The following is a 21,769-nucleotide window of genomic DNA, read 5'->3' on the forward strand; positions in this document are numbered from 1 at the left end:
ATATTTGTAGAAAAATGCTTAACACAGTGCCTGGCATATACTGAGTATTATACAAATATTAGTTTTTTATTATCAATAGAATTACATTGAAATTTATTGGGTAAAGAAATGATATGGTCATAGACCTTTACTTTAGGAAGATCTCTGATAGCTGAGTGAGGATGGAGTGGAATGGGGTGACACCTGAGGCAGGTGAACAATTAAAAGCTATTAGCAATGATCCAAGTGAGAGGAATTAGAGTTAGAAGTGAATGATGACTGAATGAGTAGAGAAAAGGGGTCATAGATGGGGGATGACAGTGTGTGTGTGTGTGTGTGTGTGTGTGTGTGTGTGTGTGTGTGTGTGTGTAAATAACAAGATTCTGTCAATAGATTGGAAATGTGGAGTAAAGAACAGTGAAACAATGAGAATAATCCTGAAGTTGCAAATCTGTTGATGGGGACGATGGAGGCTCTTCAACAGAACTTTGGAAAATAAATATGATGGAATAGAAAGACTAACCAGTTGATTTTATATTATGGGGAAGGTTGATAAATGTGTCAACCTGAATGTGTGCCCTGGAGGATTACAGTAAATGTTGATTCACTCTTTCAGTTCAGAGGTTCAGAGAAGCAACAACAACAATAATAACACTAACAAAAAAATAATAACAAAGTTATAAGCTTTTATTCCAGAGTTCATTAATTCAATATTATCCCTCTCTGCAATATCTTCCAAGCTGCATGAATTCTATTCCTTTCCTGTTTCATCAGGTGTGTTTCTTTTTCTTTTCTCAATAGCATCTGAAAAGAAGATGCTGGCAAGTAAGTCAAATACTACACATCAAAGCAAAGCCTCCAGCTGGAGTGAAAGCTGGTCATCTGCAATGAGGTTGATTCCAGGAAGGCAAACAAAGGAAACTGAGTGCAAGGCTGAGGTAACTTCAACTTTGTGTTAACCTACTTACTCCCATTAGTATCTATTGATTTTTCTTGAAAATAGTTGATATTAATTTTACACAAGAATGGAAAATCATGGGGGTAGTGAGTGGAAAATCTTCTGGAAGCCTGGGAGATCCAAATTCAAGTTCTGTGCCAACTCAATAGAATTAAATTGAAGAGAAGGTGCTGATCTGCATTGTAAGAGGGAGTTTGTTCATTGGTATTCTTATACATACATACATACATATATATATATATATATATATATATATATATATATATATATATATATATATCCTTCATGGGATCCTTACTATGCCCATACAATCACATGTCTAGTTTCTACCTGTAGAAACAATTTTTTTCTTGGGGGGGGGTATAACAAGATTCCACCCAAATACTCTGCTACTTTTATAAGAGAAAATTTTTGTATCATTTTAATATGCTTGTTTTACAATTTTCTTTCTGAATCTCAAAAGATAGCATTAAGTTTCCTTCTTCATTGTTAATCTCTAAGAGATCTGATTTTTCAGTTTGGCTTTGATTGAGGTTGAATGTGAATAGCCTGGCTCACCTTAGATTAAATTGGATGATGGTCCCAAAGGCAAATGACCTAGATCACATCCAGTCATTCCTTGTTAGTAGTAGGCTATCAGAAATAGTATTATAAAGAATTTCATATTAAAACAATGCTGTGATTTAATGGAGGATTGGTGGGCCTGACAAATATGTACAGCTGGCAGGCTTTTTACCAGTTCTATTTGAATTTTCTTACATACTTTGAAGTATGTAAGTACACATAGTGTATGTGTACATGTATAATATATGCAAACATATGCTATATGGATATATAGATATGTATATTTAAACATACCTACATAGTTATGTATGTGTATATGTTTATACATATAAAGAGAGAGGGGGGTAGAGAAAGAGAGAGAGAAGAAGTTGAGAGAGAAAGGGAGAGAGAGAGAAAGAGAGAGAGAGATAAAGCATGTGCTATAATACATATATATATATATATAGACATTAGCCTAGACAGTTCTTATGGGTATTATATGGAAGAAGGACTAATTCGGTCAGTCAAACACTAAGCATTTGTCTAGTGGCTAGTCTGTACCCGGCACTAGATTAAGTGAAAGGGATACAAATAAAATCAGAAAGACAGTTCTTATCCACATCTCAATTGATGAGTATCAATTTTGTTTTCAGCCTTGTGGAACTGCAAAAATACTATGGCAAATATATTAGTAGATGTAAGATCTTTCTTTTCATCATTGATCATTTTTAAGGTATATGGCTAACAGGGTGATTTCTGGATCAAAAAGTTTTAGTCACTTTTGTAGCATAACTTACTTTTTGCACTAGTTAGACCAATTCATACATATGCCAATCATGCCATGGTGTACTTCTCTTTTCAAAACCCTTCCATTGTTGACTATTTCCCATCTTTTCATCACCTTTTTCAATTTGTTGTTTGTAATGTGAAAACTATGTGTTTTTTTTTAATTTGCCTTTCTCTTAGGGATTTGGATAATTCTTAAATATAATTATTAATAAATTGCAATTATTTTTTGAAAACTGTTCTTATCTATTGACCACTTATGTATTTGAGAATTGACAATTGTCCATTTTGTTAGATGTCACTGGACTTTATTGATTCAGTGTTTGGTGACCTATAGGGGAATGAGAAAATAGAATTTTCTTCATAAATTTAAAGGGAATGTTTAAAATAATCTTTGTAATGTTTATTTAATATCTCATTTTACTTGACATTTAAGAGTGGTGAAGATCATGACACTCAATACATATTTGAGATTATTCCCCAAACCAGTCCCATATATTGTGTGAAATTCCATGGGTATCCAAGTGTGTGTGTTTTGGGATGGTGGTCCTAGGAGAGGCATTATATTGTCACTAGAGGGCTGACTTTAGACACAGGAAGACCTATGTTCAAATCCTGCCTCAGACAAATGCTAACTATGGTTAAATTATGAAATCTGTCAGTGCTCTGGATATATTAAAATTATTAAATTATAGAGGAATTGCTTAACTGAATCATTGGAGAGAAATTATACATTGGGAGTTTAATATACTGGATCTGTAATAAAAATCATAACTCCATATACCTTCTGCCCTCTTCCCTGTACCCACAAAGCTCTCAGTGTGTGTGTGTGTGTGTGTGTGTGTGTAAGTGCCTTTATACATGTCTGATTATACATACATACACACATGCCCCTCAAAACAAAACACCTGGAACAATAAGTTTAAACAGCTAGTAATGAACAAGAATGAATTTCTATATAAATAAAATTAGACACAATAAGAAAACTGCCTTCTATAAATCAATCAGCAAACCTTTTTTAAAAGCCTATTATGGGCTAGACCTTATTAGGCATCGAGGACCAAAACAAAAATAAAATAATTCCTATCCTCAAGGATCATGTATTCAACTAGGGAAGAACCATATAACCATAAAATTATATACTAAATGACTACAGGATTTCTGATGCTGGTATTCTATGAATTTTTAAAAAATCATTCTCAGGGAAGTTGTATGGTATTCTGGTCCAGGTCTGACTCAGGACAGTCCCTTGGTAGTTTAGGATCTCTCTTGAAACGAAATGGTACACATGTAGGCCATTTAGCAGTTAACAATAAGAGTTGTGGCAGGATAATCTATAAGAATAGGCATTCAGAACTTATTCCATCTCATCATGCCCCTACTTGGGATTTTCTCAGCAAGATACTGGAGTAGTTTGCCATTTCCTTCTCCAGCTCATTTTGTGGATGAGGAAACTAAGGCAAACAAGATTTAGTGACCTTCTCCAGGATCACACAACTAGTGAGTGTCTGAGGCTGGATTTGAACATATGAACATGAATCTTCTTGGTTCCAAACCCATTTTACTACCCACTGTGCCACCTGGATAGCCATTCAGGGGACCTGGATGTAACTTAGGACCTAGGGGGCTGTCAGTTGTTTCTGATTTGTCATTAGCTAGCACATGTCTGTCACAGGCCATCCTCCTAAATATTTAATCCTCAAGTATAGGTGTAGACATTTCTGATTTTGTTAGACTAAATAGGGTGAAGTAATCTAAAGTTCACATGGGGGGATTATTCTCTTTTAATTTAATTTAAGACATTGTTCTGCTACTTATATTGTTAGAGAATGGTCTGTGGCACTGAAAGTTTAAAGGAGTTCGCCAAGACCCACAGACACTATGCTTGTATCAAAAGCTGGACTTGTATTTAGATTTCCCAGATTCCAAAGCTAGGTCTCTTGGGAGGCACTGTCCCATGGCGAATTCTAATTCCTCATTAGGACTTTTCTAAATGTGTTATCCAATCTCTTAGTCATTCCTATGACACCTGGCCTTGTTGATACCCCACCTGGGGCTCATCTGTTGAACTTGGTAATATTATTTCCAATACTAATGATATAAAAATAGTAATAATGGCTAACATTAATGGCTAATGTTAATATGATGGTTATGTTAATAATGGTTAATGTTAATAATTAATGGATAATATTAATATGGCATTTACATTGTGCCAAGGTGCTATGCTAAGCACTTTATAATTATTTGATCCTGAAAACAACCCTTGGGGGTAGGTGCTATTACTACTCTCATTTTATCAATGAGGAAACAGTCAAACAGAGATTAAGTGACTTTCCAAGAGTCATATAGCTAATAAGTGTCTGAAGGAACATTAGAAGGTCCCTGCCAGAATGTTAGTAATAAGATCACCTTTTAATAGAAACTTTAATAGAAAATAGTCACTTGTTTCAAATGCTATTTTTCAGGAGTCTTCCCCTAACCCTTTTGGACCAGTGGGCTAAAATTTTTTGGATCTTGCACTTATATCATTAAAAATGAGTATAGATTAACTATATTATCATGTTTACTTATTTATAAAATATGTACAAATACTGTAATACTAATGATTATATTATCAAACTTACTCAGAAAGCAATTACAAAAGATGAGTTAGATGAGTTATTTGAACCTAAGGTCAAGAGGAAGACGCTAGAGTTCATCAAAGTAGGGGGGTTACATTATGAGTCCTGTGCTTTAAGGAAATCACTGATAGCTGTGGGGAGGATGGATTTGAGAGTTAGGGAAACCAGTTAAATGGCTATTGCTATGGTCCTGGTCCAAGAAACGGTGAAGTCCTGAACTAGGTTAGTATCTGAGTAAGCAGAGATAAGGGAAGAGATGCAGGATGTGTTATGACAGTAATACGAGAATAATGGCAAGACTTTGCAACTGATTTGCTACCTGAGGTGAATGGCAGTGGAGAGTTGAAGACGACACTGAAGTTGCACACCTGAGCAGAAGGACAGTGGTAATCTAGAAATAGGGAAGTTCAGAATAATGGTGGATTTGGAGGGAAAGATAGTATCCACCATGTCTGTGATGCAGAATGCACCCTACAATTCCATTCTGTGTGACTCAGTCAAGTCCAACTCAAGCCACAAGAAGGCTAGAAGGGCTATTACTCAAAAGACCACCCTCTTGATGGCACTACAGTCATGAGGTGGTATGGAGATGATGGAAAGAGTAAAGGTGGACATTTTCCCAATGGCACCTTTGCATCTGCTGCTAGAGATACTCAGGTAGTGATTAGGTAATAAGTGCTCCAAAGATGTGACTCCAAATCAGAACCATGATAGAAGACTGAAATAGCAGTGGGCTGGACTCAGAGTGGAGGATTACTAGAGGATAAGCATAGGTGTGGTTGGGTAGCACACAAGCCCTGTGCATGGGCTATCATGGGGAGGATGAGACTCATCTCACAATCCAGTGGGTTGACCACATAACCTTTGAGGTTATTCCCTGCTCCTCTTGAGGTCAATACTACCCCCTGTAGGAGGAGGACACAGAACCTGCCTAGGAGGCCACTGTTCTAGGTGATACCAACATATCTTGGCTGCCTTAGTATCACTTAACCATCAATATTCATTCCCTCACCGGGAAGTGACCTGAGCTGGTCACTCACTACACTGCCATTCCAGCCTTTGTAATTGACTGAATGGAACATTTCTCAAGCTCCCTTCTCTGAGGCTGAAGCTAAGCTCACTCCATTTGGAATCTCTGCTGCAAGCATCTATCATTTTCCTTGAGACGCTTTTGTTGTTAACAGAAGGTACAACTTCTTCCCAGGTACATATGTAGACTGTGATGTCATAGTATAAGTGCATCAACTATTTGCCCTGGGGTCTGTTTAATTATTTTTTAAAATTAATTTTGATTATTACAGCTGATTACACCTCAGTGAGCAATGTAATTGATATTTGTTAATGTATCCCATGGAACATTTTGTACAACATGCTTTTTGTTGTTGAAGGTTAAAGACTCCGTTATTGGTTTTTCCCTAAATATGCCCACATCATTAGTTCCTCCAGTGAAAAGGTTGCCATCTGGAAAAGGCAGCACAGAGACATTATTCAGGCACAAGTGCATGAAATTGGTGTTTTTGCATCTTCTGTCTCTCTTCTGGAAGGAAGAGGCTTGTAATTAAAGGAGCTGCAATTGGAGGAAACATTATTCATTTGGTGTTATTCCTTATCATGTCAGCTCCTGACAGCTCCGAAGCTCTGATAAATTGTTCCTTGGAGTGAGACACATACTGTGCCATTCCTAATTCTGAATACTTACCTTCAACAGCAGAACTTTTTTTCCCCACTTTGAGAGTTAGCTCAACTTCTAAAGCAAAGCTTAGGCATTATTTCTTTCCTTTTTTCCCCTCATCATCTGCAGTTTCTAGGGTCCAATGTAAACTTGATACTCACTTAAGCTATGGACTTCCATGATCTTTTCTCCCCTTGGATACAAAACTCAAAGAAATCATAGTCTACATTTGCTACCTCCACTTCTTTACAACCATATCACTCCTCAACTTCCCATAGTTTGCTTTCCCATTTCACTGGTCTCCTGACACTGCTACGTCCAGAGTCACTAAGGACCTACCTATTACTAAACCCAGTGGCCATTTTCACTCTTCATCTTTAAGCTCTCTGTAACATTTAATGTCATCAAATACCCCTTCCATAATGACAACCTTCTTTTCTTGTCTCTTTGATTTTTAAGTGCTACTAAGGCAGCCAAGATATATTTGGTGTCATCCAGATGTAATTCTTTCATTATTCAATTTCTAACTTCTGATATCTCCTTCTCTGTCTTTTTTAATGGCTTCCCATTCTCTTAGAACCTTGGTTTTCCCTGTTACCATATTTAGCAGAGTTAGATTCTAAATTATAATAAAATGATGGAGACTTCTGATGTGATTACTAACTCATTGGTCTCTTTTTCCCTTATCCCATATATAACCCTTTCTTTAAGCACACTTAACTACATTGTAAAAAAAATATGAAAATGTTGTTTTAGATGATTCCCTATGAAAAAAGGAGGAAGCAAAGGCTAACTACTGCTAAAGAAGGACTGATAGTCTGAATGCAGATTGACGCATGCTGTTCTTCACTTTATTTCCCCTCTGAATTTTTCTCTAGTGTAAATGATATGTCTTCTTCCACAACATGATGAACATGGAAATATGTATTACTTACTAACTCATATACAACTTATATCATATCCACCATCTTGGAGAAGGGGGAAGGAGAGAACATGGGTAGCAAAATGCTATGAAATAATTATTAAAATTGTATTAACATATAATCTGGAAAAATTTAAGTAGAGGCAGCTTTTTAAAAAAAGTTCTAAATATCTGACTATAATATCATTGTGTTAAATTTCATCAAAATACTTTGTTTCACATTTTATCTTACAATTATTTTATTTGTTTAAATTCAATATTTAATTTTTTAAAGATAGAGAAACTGAGGCACAGAGAGATTAGAAGATCTTTATGTAGAGTTCTAGAAAACAAAGTATATATTATGTAAGTAATGAGTCTTTTTTTTTAAGGAAAAGCACCTAAATAGGAGCTATAGATCTTTCCTTTTAGGAAAAATAAACCATTTCACATAATAATAAATTATTGGTAAACAACAAAACCATAATTATGGTGATTATAAACAGGGCTTTATCCCAGGATGCCAGTATCTGAGGGAGTACTTTCTTCTCTTTAGTAGCTCAGGTCCATTGTGCCTATGTCTTGTGATTTCCTACTTGCCTGCTTGTACAGACATGGTGTTTCTAACCCCTATCATCTCATTTAGTCTGAGGCTACTGCCTCACCACCCCCAGTGTCTCAACACTGATTAGTCTGTCTTCTAATGACTGCCCTCCCTTCTACTGCATGCCTCTGCTTCTTCCAAGAAGTTGGGGGACCAGAAATCTTTGGCCATGCATCAGGTATATTGACCACACTCTCTTGGAGACAGGTTGTCTTCTCTTCTTCAAGACTGTTGCGCTAATTTATCCCAGGAATAATAATTCCTAATAATAATAAGCTCTGACAGTAATCACCTAAATCTAGGGAGTAGGAGTCTATTCTAACTTAATGAAACCAGTTCCATTCATAGAACTTAGAGGCCTTGGGAGTTTGAGTCATTTGGTACTTTTAACACAGTTGATTTCAACAACATGTGGCAGCAAAGAATTCTGATGATGATTCTTGCTAAGCTCTCCCATCAAAGGGCCTGCCATCTGATGAGTTTTCCCTTTGCTTCCAGTGAAATCTCCTACATCTCCCTCCCATTAGACAGGCAGGATCTATGGGGAAAACAAAAAGAGCAGGAAATGAAAGAGATAATGGAGACTGACAAACCCAATTTGCACAGGTCATTCTAATTATCCACCATTTCTCTACATAGGGGTCTTGGGCTAATGTGTCAGCTTTGCCTGGGACAATGAGTTTCAGCAGTCTTATTCTAGAAATTACTCATCAAAACTGATCCTTTTCATATGTTGAGAATGCACAGCAGTGTACATTTCCACTGTTAGTTGGAGAATTTTTCTCAGTTACTAGCATCATTCCTTCTGATGCCCTGATGTTCCTGAGAAGTTATAGGAATTTTATAAATTGCCATGATTCCAGTTTTCCTTAGGCCCACTGCATTTACAATACTATACCATGCTTTGAAAACGTGATAGCTAGTAAGTGTCTTGATGCTGCATTTGAACTCATGTCTTCCTGATTCCAGACCCAGCACTCTATCCACTAAGCCACCTAGATAGCATACTTATCCTGGAATCAGGAAGACCTGAGTTCAAACCCAGCCCCAGAAATTTACTAGCTGTTACTTAACCTCTAGATGCCTCAGTTTCCTCATATCTAAAATAGGGAAAATAATAGTACATACCTTCCAGGATTGTTGTGATGATCAAATGAGATAATAATTATAGGAAAAGTGCTTTGCACACTACCTGTCATGTAGTATACACTATATAAATATTGGCTATTATTATCATTTATTAGAAATGATCATCAGAAAGCAGAAGTAACTTGCCCAACTCAGAAATAATTAAGCAACAGGATTTGGGTTTGGACCCAAGACTCTTGATTCAAATCCAACACCCTTCCCTCCACACTACCCTGCAGCAGTAGATAAATAGAGTGCATTCCAGCAGTCAAGTGATCATTTTTGTAAAGGCATGAGCAGATAAACTGAGGTTATCCATTGTTTGAGAGGAGCAGTAGCCTCTGATCATCAATAGATTCTCTGTCTTGTGGTATAGCATATTGGAAGTTTTTGGGCTTTTTCTCACTCTGTTGTGGAATTTATGACTCTGACTCCAGATAATTTTCCTTTTTCATTTCCTTTTTCAAAAGTCCTTACCTTCTCTCAAAATCAATACTGTTCCAAGGCAGAAGAGCAGTAAAGGTTAGGCAATGGAGGTGAAGTGACTTGCTCAGGGTCACATAGCTAGGAAATGTCTGAGGTCAGATTTGAATCTAGGATCTCTCATCTCTATGCCTGACTCTCAATCCATTGAACTACTTCATTGCTCTTTTAACTAGTTTTCACTAAAGGGAGGCACTCTAAAAAGTGACTTTGAAATAGAACTAAATGGCTTACATCTATGTTTTATAGAGAAACATACCATGTTACTATGAGTTGGGGAAGAAATTTAATTAAATCTAAAGGAACTAGGGCATCTACATTCCCCAAGGCTCTGAAAATAATCACAGCATATAAATGAGGTCTGCTAATGGTTAAATATGAAATAAGCATATACATTTTGTATGGATCTTTTAAAAATCCTTTTTGTTTCATTCTAATGGTTAAACTACGGAACAAGTAGAACAAAGAATACTATCACTGTCTAAAAGTGAAAAACTTGAAATATAGAGAGGCTGTAAGGATCTCAATTTATTTCTCATTCGTAGTCTGGCTTAGAACTCAGATTTCATGGCAGGGGACTGAGATTCTAATCCCAAGTCTAGTAATATGACTCTGGTAAAGTCATTTCCACATTTTATTTTTTGTTTGTTTGTTTGTTTGTTTGTTTGTTTTGCATTTGTGGATAAGGTAAGATTGACTTAGATAATCTCTAAGGTCCATCTCAGACTCTAAAATTATCCTTTCCCATAGTTCCATACTCCATTTATAAAACAAAATTGATTTATATTTAGTAGGTTCTAAGTGATTTTGTTTTTTGCTTTTTTTATCTTTACCTTCTCTCTTAGTATAAATTCTAAGACAAAAAAAATGGGAAAGGATAGGCAATTGGGCCTAAGTGATTTGCCCAGTTCACAGAGCTAACAAGTGTTAGCTCTCAATAATGTTCATAAGAGCTTTCCTTCCATAATGCAAATGCATACTTTATAGTGATTAAATATACTTTTGTGCTTGTTCAGCTATTTTTCACAGTGGTGACCAACACTTAGTGATCCCTTTAGGGGTTTTCTTGGCAAAGATACTAGAATGGTTTACCATTTCCCTCTCCAGTTTATTTTACAGATGAGGAAACTGAGACAAACAGGGTTAAGGGACTTGACCAAGGTCACACAGCTAGGAAGTCTCTGAGAACAGATTTGAACTCAGAAAGATGAGTTTTCCTGACTCCAGGTCCTATACATTATCTATTGCAAAGCTCTGCGAATTGTCTTTGTGGAAAATAGAATAATAATAATAATAATAATAATAGCTAGCATTTATATAGGATCTAAAGAAGGGCAAGCACTTTCAGGGTTACCTCATTTTAATCATTACAGAAATCCTGTGAAGTAGATACTACTGATAAATAGTATGGATACTAAATAGATAAGTACTTCCCCATTTAATAGATGAGGAAACTGAGACAGATAGTTTAAGTGACTTACTCAGATTTGCACAATTAAACAAATGTCTGAGGCTAGTTTCAAATCCAGATCTTTCTCTCTAACTGTTGTGTCCTTTAGACACCCCATAATAAACTAATAAATAATCTCTATCCTAGAGGTTATAACGAATATGCAGATAATTATGCTACAGATTCCTCTATTTTATTTAAACATACGTAACTCCATGCTATCATGAAAAAATATGCCTTGTTATCATGAAAATCTATATTTTCTTCTCTTCCTTTGCATGAATACCCCTTCCCATGCCTGGAATGATTTTCTTCCTCACCTCTGCCTCTTGAAATCCCTAATTTCCTTCAAAGCACAGCTCAGATGTCACTTCCTACATGTAGCCTCTTAACATTTCTCTTAGCTGGTATTCTCTTGCTCTTCAAATTGCATCAAACAGCTTTATTTATATTTTGCATTTGCTTATTAGAATACATAGTATACCTCCCTGGTAAGATGTCAGCATCTTAAGAGCAGAGATTATATGATCTTGTTTTTGTAACTTCAGCATCTAACAGAGTCTTGCATATAAAAAAATTGAATTAGGTAGAATTAGTCAGTTGCTACAGCTAAAAACATCTTTCTCCTTATAGCCAACTTTCAGTGAGGATTCTTTCTGAACTTAGCTAGACTGGCCACTCAATCACCAAGCATTTATTTATTGATGATTATCTATCTGGTTTGTAAGCAAGTGCCAAAACTTATGTTGCACTGGCATTCTTTCAGGAATCCGTGATGAGCCATCAGAGTAAGATGTCAGCAGAGATGGATTTGTAATGATGATGAGGCTGGGGAATGATGGAGGCAAGGGCTAGTTAGAGTAAGGCTGTGAATCAAGTCTGATTAATTTATTCATTTGTATCCACCGTGGAGTTTGTGGACAATGGAAGGTGACACCTTGTATAGGAGGAATAGACTCTATAAAATGAACAAAGCAAAATGACATTCTATGACAGGGGAAAAAACCCAACCAGAAAACAGGGACACAGTTAAATTGTGAAGCCAAAATGATGAAAGGAGAAAACAGAAAGATAAAAAAAAATGCCTAAAATTTTAACTTCATAAGAAGAACTTGAGATGGCACAATCCAACTGCTGCTTTTGGTATGATGTTGGCAGGAACTTGCTAATTATTGATCAATCATAATTGGAGCAGAAAACAAGCTTTTAAAATATCTTTGTTTAGTTCCCAGATTTGGTGAATAGGTGCAAGAAATAGCTAGCCAATTGTTTCAAATATAAAACATGATTCCGAAGCAGCTGCCATAGAGAATTTAGAACCTCTGTTGCAGCAAGTATGAAGGATGGTGACCATATTTCAGGGACTTCCATAGATTCTATGTCCTGGGATAATTAGCAGCTATGTTTATGTACAATGAAAACTGGTCTCCTTCCTAGAAAAAAATTGGTGAAACAGTTGGAGTATTACTTCCTGACTTCTTTTTCCCAAGAAGAATGAGGTATTCTATGCAAGAAATCATTCAAGAAGGAAACAAAGAGTCAATGGACATCCAACAGATGTCCAATTAACCAAACATCTGTTGATAATCTCTCCTTGACAGAAGCAGATGAGCCAATAATTTATTGACTGGCTTTAATGATCATCCCATCTTTCAACAGGTGGAAAAATCAACGATGGAAATTATTGTTCTAGATCTGATTTTCACTAGCTAGGAAGAAGTGATTACTGAGGTGAAAACAATGGGCCTTTCTACCTTAAAATAATGTGATAGGGATTGATCAGGAGGCCAGACAGTCTAATGCTTGCCCTAGATTTTAGCAGCACTGATATCAAAGGATTCAAAAAAGGATATATAGAATTGTATGACCTAAAATTGTATAAGAGAAGTCAACATAAATGGATAGGAATCTTTCAAGAATTAAATTCTAATTATATAAAGGAAAATAATTTCAATGAAAAAGGAAGAAAAACACTTATCTAAATAGATCAATATGGATTCACATGGAAATCATTTTAAATGGCATGTTTGGAAGGTAAAAGAAGTAAAAGGTAAAAAAGCAAAGAAAAGTGATGAAAGACAACTATGAAAGCGTAACATGATATAAGGTTAGTGTATAGAGTGCTAAAATTTAGGATGAGCTGAGTTTGGTGAAGAAGAATAAAGACAAAAATTAGTTTTTTATTTGTTTTTATTTTCTTTTGTCTTTTTTCCTCGCTACTTTGGGGCAAAGAGGATATTAAACAAAAAGATAGGATGATAGCCCAAGTTGAATGAGTTGGCGATAAAAGATAGCAAACAAATAGTAGATTTATCCAACTCTCCCTTTGTTTTTCTTTTCTCTCCCAAGGAAATGACTTTTCATCTGGAATGGCTACAATAAAAATGGTTAAGGGGATATTGATACTCACCATACATAGAGATAATAAGAACATGTCCAACTGCTTGATAAATTTAAGTCTCCAAGACTAAACAAACTACATCACAAGTTATTGAATGAATTTGACAGATATGATTGACACTGACAGTAATTTTTGGATGATTACGAAGAATAGAAAATTTAGAGGACTGAATATGAGCAATTGTCTTCCTTTTAAAAAAAGAAGGAAGATGAGAGAAAAGAATAGTTTGAAAACTGTAGGGCAATAAATATAACTTATTTCCTCTAAAATTTTTAGGTTGTATATTTAAATGATTGAGTAGTAAAAGCATGAAATAGAAAGCATAATCAAAAAGAGTTAACATCAAGTCATATTAGACTTGGGGTAAATCAGGGGAGTATTTATCTAGATTTTAGTAAAATATTTGATAGAGTCTCTCCTGTGATTCTTTGGGAACAGATGAAAGAACATGGGGCAGTCTGGTGAGATAAATTTGGTACACTATAGTGTCAGACCAAAAAGTAATCTCTAATGGTCCAGTATTAACTTGGTAGAATTTCTCTAGTAAAGGGCATTAGGGAAACATGCCATTTAACATTTTAACAATTACCTACATAAAGGAACAGATGTTTTTATAACTTGAAAATTACCAAATATGGGTGAATGGATGACAAACATCAAATGACAAAGTCAAGATTCAAAAAAGATCTCTCCAGGCTGTAGTGTTTGGTTAAATACATGAAATTTAATAGGGATAAATGAAAAAGTCAGTGTCACAAACATGAAATGGGGGGACATGATGGCTAAGATATGGCTAAATGACAATTCATCTGGGACAGAAAGCCCTTGACATTTTAGTGAATGACAAACTCAATACAGATGTTGTATGACATGGTATAAAGTGTTCAAATCCCTTCTCAGACATTTAATAGCATTGTGATTACTGAGTTTACTACATGCCAATTTACTTCTTAAATGCTTGGTTTCCTGATCTGTAAAATGAAGATGATAAATCACTACACTGCCTAACTGAAAGGGTTATTATGAATAAGGCCCTTTGTAAACCTCAAAGTATCATTTCAATGTGAGTTATTGTTACCCATATAAGTCAAAAGTATAGTAAGACTGCCAAAAGAAGATGGAATGTGTTCTTAGGCTACATTGGGAGATATAAATATGAGGAGTGAGGGATATTATTGAAACACTGCTCTCTGATCATATCAGACTAAGTTGCATAGGATACATTTGAGGAAGGACACTTTCTTTCACTCATTCATTCATTCATAGACCTTTCTTATTGCTTATTTCTGCACTACATACCAAGTCTAGATAAGACCCAGTCTTTGCCCTTGTAGAGCTTACAATCTAGTAGAGCTATAAAACATAAAGTAGATACTAGTATAATATACGATATAAATAGTATAGTGCACAATATTATGTGTTAAATGCATTAAGGAAATTTAAAACTAAGTGCTAATAATTGGAGCTGTCCAAAATGAAGAAAATGAAGAATGTGCTGCCTTGGGTGATAATATGTTGCCTATAAATAGAGGTCTTTAGGTAAGAATAAATAATCAGTTGTTAGAAATATCATACTGTAGATGTTGGGTATATATATATATTAGTTCTACTAAATGGCTCAGGATGAGAGAGCCTATGCAAGGTCCAACTGTATAATTTTTTAATATCCTTACTTTCTGTCTTGGAATTGATACTAAGTATGGGTTCAAGGCAGAAGAATAGTAGAGGATAGGCATTTGGGGTTTAGTGACTTGCGCAGAGTAGTAGTAGTAATAGTCTCTCAGTAACCGAGGATGACGATTGTCTTTGTGTGTTTTTGTGCACAAAGACACTTGTGCATGAAGATGTAAGTGGAAAAGTTGATGCACAGAGACAGTCCCACTCTCTTGGCGTTGGAAGCCTGGGTCCAGTGGCATGAAAAATCATTACACCTAGAGACTTTCTCAGCTGCATTGGATAGCCATGTTGTCTTTTGTGCTCCAACACGCCCTAAGCACTCCACAGTGCCTTGCTGCATTGCCATCTCAGCCGTTGAACCTTCTTGTTGGTTTCTTCTGCCTGTTCCGCCGAAGCAGTCTTCACATGCTGGGTGAGCAAAGCCCTAGTTCACCAGGGGTCCATGATGACCTGATGGCTACCCTCACAAGTTTTAGCCAGCTTGTCGAAGCCGTTGCCCGGGGTGTGGCCACTGCCGCATGCTAGCAGCTACTAGGAGCCACAAGTGAGAGCTGGGTGTCAGGTGAGGGTCAGAGGTTGGAGAGCTGCCCTAGGAGGGCATGATAAGCCCTCCATACCAAAGATATTACTCCTCCCTGAGCACCCCATACACCCCTGTGCAGAGTAATACAGCTTGAAAGTGTCTGAAGTTAAATTTGAACATGTGACCTCTTGTCTCCAGTCTTGACTGAGTCTGGAGCCACCACATTATGTAATTTTTAATATAGAGAGTCAGGAATTTTTTTAAATTGTCTTACTACCTCTAGTCCAGGGAAGAGTCCATGACTTTCTTTTTTACTAGATTTTATAATTTTGTTTCAATATAATTGGTTTCCTTGATAAATCTATGTATTTTATTTTGTGATTTGAAAATCATTATTCTGAAAAGTGGGCCATATTATTCGCCAATCTGCCAAAGGACTCCTTGATCCAGTAAAGGTCCAATATTTCTTCTCTTCCATTTATCCTTCATACCATTGTTAGAGTAATTCTACTAATACATAGATCCAAACAGATCTCTTCCTGCTCTAAAACATACTGCTTATTACCTCCATTGTTTTTTGAGTGACAGAAAAACTCCTTTTACCTGATGAAGATTAGAGTATTTCTCTGTTTTTTATAATAGCATGTAGGATTTTAAAACATAGGTCTTTGTTTCAGGGAGAATCTTGGTACCATTAAAAGACATGTGCAGTTTCCCAATCTTAGAGTTTAGCCAACTTTCTTCCTCTAAGCACGTATCATGTGCCAGACACTATGCTAAGTTCTGGGAATACAAAGAAAGGCAAAATATAAACCCTGCTCTCAAGGACCTCAGGATCAAAGGTAGACATTTATGTAAAAACAGGAAGTATACAAAGTGAATGGGAGATAATCTCAGGTGGAAGGTACTAAGATTAAGGAGGTCTGGGAAAAGGATTTTGTAGAAGAGATACTTTGGGTGAGACCTGAAGGAAGTTAAGAAAGCTAACTTGATTCTCCAGTTTAATTCTGATTATAGTTCCCTAGTTTTTTATGTGTTTTCCTCAGATGTATTTAATGAAAAGCAAACTTTATAGATTGTCCATCCAAATGGATTTTATAGAAGTATTATGGAGATAAAATTTGTAAGACTTAGCAGTGGTTCAAATATGAGAGTGGAGAAGCAGAAAGTGTTAAAAGTTTACTATTTTTTTAAAGCCTTGGTAACTGAGGGAACAGTGAAAGTATTAAAAGGAAGAAAGAAATTGGGAAGAATGTAGTTGTTGGAGGAATGATAATTAGTTCATCATTTTGGACATACTGAATTTGAAATAATAGCAAGGCATCAGATAGAGATGTCCAACTAACAAATGAAAATGGAAGTCTAGAGCTTAGGGAAGGATTCTACACTGGAAATCAAGATTTTTAAGTTATTTCTTACAGGTGACTTAGAATTAGATGAGATCAACAAGGGATAGAGCTGATTTATCTCCCAATGGTGAAGAATTGATAACAACAACAATAACAAAAGACAACTTAAAACAATGTCATCAACTCATAAGCCCATTTCTCTCAATTACAGTAATTTGAAAAATAGAAGTATATAGACACAAAACAAACAACGATTTACCTACAATATTTCTTCATCAAGTGTATCATTTGTGAAACAGTTTTATCTTCATGATAGAAAGATAATTAACATTACTAATTATCTAATTAAGTTCATTAAGCATCCACCAACAGTGTACTGTGAAGTTGACATTATGTTCTACTGTCAACAAATGCTTTGATTTCTTAGGAAGTAATTAAAATGTAAATTAGCATGCCATTAAATGCACAGGGGAAGTTCTGAATCTGATATGTCAAAACTGCTCATAGCAACATAACATTTTTTTCAATAGAAGCAGTCATTTTGCTATTAATGGTGTTTATTAAATAGTTTCCATTATATTAGTTAATATGTGGATTGTAACAGCATTACATTAAAATATGAAACAGTATTTAGGTAATTTTATTTACATTTTACCTTATTTTCTCTAATTGGATAATTTTATTTACAAATATTTTTATTTTATCTTTTATTTACATTGCATATAACTTGATACATTTTTGCATGTTTTCTCTTATTAAGATTTTAGTTCTTTGAAAATAGGGATGATAGTTTTGCAGTGTTTTTCATGGTACCCAGCACACAGTAAGCACTTAAAGATAAAGGCTTGCTAAGTGACTCTTTTAAAGATGGAAAAAAAACCTAAGTAATAAAATATGCCAATATTACCATGTCTTCCTCAAAAGTTGTGAACAAATCAGCTTTCTCGAAATTGAACCTGATTTAAAATTTGTGGTGGACATTTTAATAAATGTCTAACTAAATCCTTTTTGTAAAAAAACCCCAAACACTCCATAATTTGTTGTTTCATGTATAGTTTTTCTGAAAATAAGGTACATCTGCAAATGTGTAGTACTGTATATTTGACATATATACACCATAGAGAAATAGATATCCAAGTGTTCTACAGTTAATCTTTGGCTAAGGGGCTTGAAATTGATTTGGGATATACAGCTTTAAGATATAGATACAAACAAAAAGTATGTATGTTTGAATATCTATATGTACATGCAAAACACACATATAAAACATATAGTCTATTATGATCCTGTGAATCTTCAGTTTCAGTACATATGTGTATATAGATTCATATGTATGTATATAATCTATTGTAATATATACGTAAACTTATATACATGTGTATGTGCATGCATCCCAAATGGACCCGGTGCCCACCTATAAAAAATTGACTTTGTCACACTATTTATGTATATACTGAAATGAAAGATTCCTATGATGATAATGATAGATTTTTATTATAAAGGAACATTCAAATTCACTCAGTTTATATTTTTATCTAGTCATGTTTTTCTGGTTTCCCAGAATTTAATTGAATTAAATATATCGCATGAAATGACCCTTGGTAATTAGCATAATGTAGTGAGCTCTGATCAGTTTTTGGAATAAGCATTTCTTGTCTGAATTCCATCAATAATTAGTTATATGACTATAGATTTATCACTTTTACTTCCCTGGACTTTTCAGCTAAAAAGCAAGGCTGTGGGACTAGAAGAAAGGTATCTTCTAGGTTTTGTGATTCTCTAATCCAATTATCCTTTCATTTCAAGATTCTCTAAGCTGTAGAAAACATTTATTTGAAAACATACTCACTGGAATTAAACAACCATGTCCAAAGTCAGTTTAGTGTTTAAAAAATGATCAGATTCAGAAAAGTATAACTTCTTCCATAGACCATATTTCATTTCAATGAAAATCATGCAGATTTTCTTTCATTTGAAATCAGCAAAGATAGACTTGTGCTGTGTTTATATTACATTTGAGACCATGTTACTTGATATTGCTGAAGAAAAGCAAGTGATTTACCAATTTGGACCCAGTTTCCTCCTGTACAAAATGAGGAAGTTGAATTAGATTAGGGATTCCTAACTTTTTGGTGTGTCATAGACCCCTTTGTCAGTTTCGTGAAACCTATGGGCTCATTCTCAGAATAATATTTTACTCAATGTTTTATACTTCCATAAGTATCCATGAGCCTTAAAAAGACAAATAAAAAGTAACTGAATGAAAGCAACCTTCTCCATTTGAGGATTAGGAGGAAGAGGCAACAGAGAGCATTCTGCCCAAGTAGAAATCAGAATTATGGTGCAAAGAGTGGAAGATCAAGGACTAGACTGGCTGAAAGACATAGAGCTGAAAGGATCAAGGGAGGTATACTAGTCTATGAAAGCAAAGTAATATATAAAGAGACTATGGAGAGGGCTGGTGAGAGACAAAGTCTAGGATACAGGCTGTATTGAGTAATTATTGGGCAAGAAACAGGAAGCTGAGGTATAAAAAAAACTCAATTGACCACATTCATTACTTAAAGTTATTTGTAGGCACATTGTGAGTTTTATACATACATACATGTTTATATATATATATATAGAGATATACAATATATATATATACAAATATGTATGTGTGTGTATATCTATATCTATATCTATATCTATATCTATATCTATATCTATATCTATATCTATATCTATATCTATATCTATATCTATATCTATATCTATATCTATATCTATATCTATATCTATATCTATATCTATATCTATATCTATATCTATATCTATATCTATATCTATATTGAGAGGGGAAGGAGTTGCCAGAAAGACAAAGATTTTATGCGCACACACACATATAGTATGTATATAGATATGTATGTATGTGTGTGTATACTTTGTCTTGAGCCCTCCTCTCCAGTTTTTTCTGAGGTCACTTTAGGTCAAGAGAACTCTCCCTTTTATTCCAAGAAAACTCTCTTATGCCATGCTTTATGGTTAATTTTCATGGTGTCACACATTCGCAAAGGCATCTGGAAGAGTACTTGTCAATTTGAAGATGATACATCTTGTTGTCAATAAAACCAAGAAACTCAAGATTGGGTGAGTGATGTGTCATATAATTGCTCCAGGGATCTTTTTGTTTAGTAGATGTTCTTTCCTTTATAAATTTAAAGATCAATAACAACTCTTGGTGACAAACACAGCAAGTCCTAGTCACTGGCAAACTCCTCATCCTATCTCATATGCGATAGAGTATTTCCTAATGAGCAGTTTTTACATTTACAATTAGTCCTTTATTGTTCTCCAAGTTTTCTGTCTTTAATGAATAGAACCATAACTAGAGTAAGGTGACTAGAATTTCACCCTAGGGCACCAACATTTAGAAGGAACACTGTTTTAAATAATGATTTTAAATGGTTAAATAACTCATATTTTTTCACAGAAAAAAATTCATAGCACTCACTTCTTTAGCATCATGGGAATAATTGATTTTGGCATCTTATTTGGCAAGAATAATTAGTTAGAATATGAAGCTTCCAACTTGTCCCTTTTTCCCTATTGAAACTACAGTTCAGAGACATACCTCTTCACCTTGTCCTCACCTACCTTACTCCAGAAGTTCAGCCCCAGAAGTTACTTCATTGTCCCCTGGATATCCCCAAACACAGACATATCCAGGGTTAATGTTTCTGGTGTCTCTCCTCTCACACAACTCAAACGTTCTCATTTTGTGTATTTATTTTATTATTAGCATTAGCATATTCAATTGAACACATTCTTTAATTGAATTGCTTCTTGTTTTGTTTCTGTGTTAGCAGTTACAAAATTCATATACAGGTGCTTTTTATATTGCGGTCCCTAAGATTCAGAGCAGCTAGTTATTGCTGTGTTCATAAATAACTTTATAGTGGCAAATCAACAGTATATCCTTATGAAGACTGTGCAAGATTTTTCTAAAAGCCTTTTACTTGATATTTAGAAATTCCTTTGGCATCACTCATTAAGGAACCCATATTGGAAGGATTTGTTTTTGCATATCTTTAGGTAACTAAACAATGAAGCTCAAAAATTTAAGTCATCAATGGAAAATTATACACTAAAGGACACTAATATTGCTCTTTGAATATAGATCTTTTGAAATCCTACTTTGGAAAATCCTTTCAATAGCATGATTAGTTTCTTCCTCTTGGATCTTTACTTTCCCAAGAGAAATGTCTGTAGTCTGAAAAAAATTGATCAGTTCTCTTATACTATTTTAGGATTATTTTCCCCATTTTGTTTCCACTTTATCAGAAAATGAGACTATAGCAGCAATGACACCAAACTATCAAATTTGGTTGTTGTCGGTGAAGATGTCAGTTTCCAAGTGTGTAAATCAACATACGGACCTACATATACACACATAGGCATATATCATCTCCCCCAGAAGAACATAAGGTCTTTGACAGCAGTGACTATTTCTGCTCTTTCCTTTGTCCAGGTCCCAGTACAATATTTGTTATATAGTAAAGACTTAATAAATGCTTATAAATTGATTGCTTGCAAGAATACAGGTGCACCTCACTTTACACAATAGATGTGGTTCTGAAATGTGTGTAAATTGATTTTTTGTAAATGAAATCATCTTAAATACACTGAGAAACCACCAATTGAATTCTTTT

General features: G+C 35.0%; 1 protein-coding gene across 2 annotated transcripts in view; it reads left to right on the plus strand.

Annotated features, from left to right (window-relative positions):
* The window catches only part of WDFY4 (WDFY family member 4), a 371,719-nt gene that overhangs the window by 182,672 nt on the left and 167,278 nt on the right, over window positions 1-21,769 (plus strand). For both annotated transcript variants that reach the window (XM_056800705.1, XM_007478602.3), the window contains exon 39: window positions 781-917. In XM_056800705.1, the coding sequence (XP_056656683.1) occupies window positions 781-917 (137 nt within the window). The remainder of the gene's footprint in view (window positions 1-780; window positions 918-21,769) is intronic.

The sequence above is a fragment of the Monodelphis domestica genome, chromosome 1 (assembly GCF_027887165.1).
Source record: "Monodelphis domestica isolate mMonDom1 chromosome 1, mMonDom1.pri, whole genome shotgun sequence".
Taxonomy (NCBI): domain Eukaryota; kingdom Metazoa; phylum Chordata; class Mammalia; order Didelphimorphia; family Didelphidae; genus Monodelphis; species Monodelphis domestica.